This window comes from Phalaenopsis equestris, unplaced genomic scaffold, assembly GCF_001263595.1.
Source record: "Phalaenopsis equestris unplaced genomic scaffold, ASM126359v1 Scaffold193536, whole genome shotgun sequence".
In the NCBI taxonomy this organism is placed as follows: Eukaryota; Viridiplantae; Streptophyta; class Magnoliopsida; order Asparagales; family Orchidaceae; genus Phalaenopsis; species Phalaenopsis equestris.
The window spans coordinates 1-1,054 of record NW_018213485.1 but is presented as its reverse complement, the minus strand read 5'-3'; the positions used below and the strand labels follow the sequence as shown (position 1 = coordinate 1,054).

The 1,054-nt window shown below is 52.3% G+C and overlaps 1 protein-coding gene across 1 annotated transcript; it reads right to left on the bottom strand.

Annotated features, from left to right (window-relative positions):
• Window positions 1–41: 41 nt before the first annotated feature.
• Window positions 42–866, bottom strand: LOC110034806 (uncharacterized GPI-anchored protein At4g28100-like). Its single transcript, XM_020739047.1, has one exon. The coding sequence runs from the start codon at window positions 660–662 to the stop codon at window positions 42–44; it is 621 nt and encodes a 206-aa protein (XP_020594706.1). The 5' UTR covers window positions 663–866.
• Window positions 867–1,054: the final 188 nt, after the last annotated feature.

Here is a 1,054-nt window from a genome sequence, read left to right as displayed (position 1 = left end):
TGATATTTGAGTGAGAATTTGAAAATTAGATGAAAAAAGTGTTAGATTTGTAAATAGCAATGTTTAGGTGGTATGCATGTAATTGCACGCACCTCACGAAGAAGCTTGAGGCAGGTAGCACACCCGCCGAGTCCCGGCCGTTCGCAATCGACCTCCAGACTTTCTGCCACGTCATTCGCCGGCACCCACATTCCCTCCCCTCCGCCGCCGACCACGAACGACCCGGAACACTGCAGTGGATGCAGCCCCACGCGGCACACACACGACACAGCCCCACACGTGTCGTTCGCTCCTTGGATCTCCACGCCCTGCTCCCTCAGCGCCGCCTCCGCCGCCGCTGCGCACGGCTCCGTTTCGCCGGGAAGGACAGGAAGCTCATTTTCGTAGGATGAATGCACATGTGCGGCGAGCGCCTCGGCCGAGTAGGCGGCTAAGAGCCACGCTGTCAGCGCCGGGCAGCAGAGGTCACCTCCAGCGGCCTGGGAACAAGCAGCGGAGATGCCGCGGAAGAAGTCGTCGGGAAGGTTGAGGTGGCAGGAGTCGGCAGAGCCTGGTAGCACCCGGGAGGAAGGGATGGTGGGCTGGTGGGCCGGAATTGGGCCGCCGGAGGGGAGGAAAGGAAGGAGGGAGGTAGTGAGGAGGAAGTGGAGGAGAAGGAACATCGTTTTGGATTTTCAGCAGCTGCAAGATTCAGAGTTGAGAGGAAGAGATGTAATGAGTTAAATTTCTCGGTTGGCTTTGATGTTTTGTCGGCGGCGCCATGGCTGTCCGAGTATATTGTAGGCCACACGTCATTTGTCATGCTTGATTAAATACAAAAAACAGAGGACGGGCGACTATGGGTAAATTATTGTCATCTTAGTTAGGAGAATAGGGTAGATTCGGAAATTTGTGATAGAAAAAGATGTAGCAAGAGCTAGTTATTTATTTATTCATCTTTTATGGAAAGAATTATGAGAAAATTTGTCTTAATTATTGTTGTTGAATCACCATTTGTTTTGTGAGGCATGCCTAAGTAAAGAAAATGGTAGGGACCTTGAGGGAGAGGGAGAGG

Excerpts from the sequence above, each read along its gene's own strand:
- LOC110034806 (XM_020739047.1), bottom strand. The coding sequence starts at position 662 with ATGTTCCTTCTCCTCCACTTCCTCCTCACTACCTCCCTCCTTCCTTTC.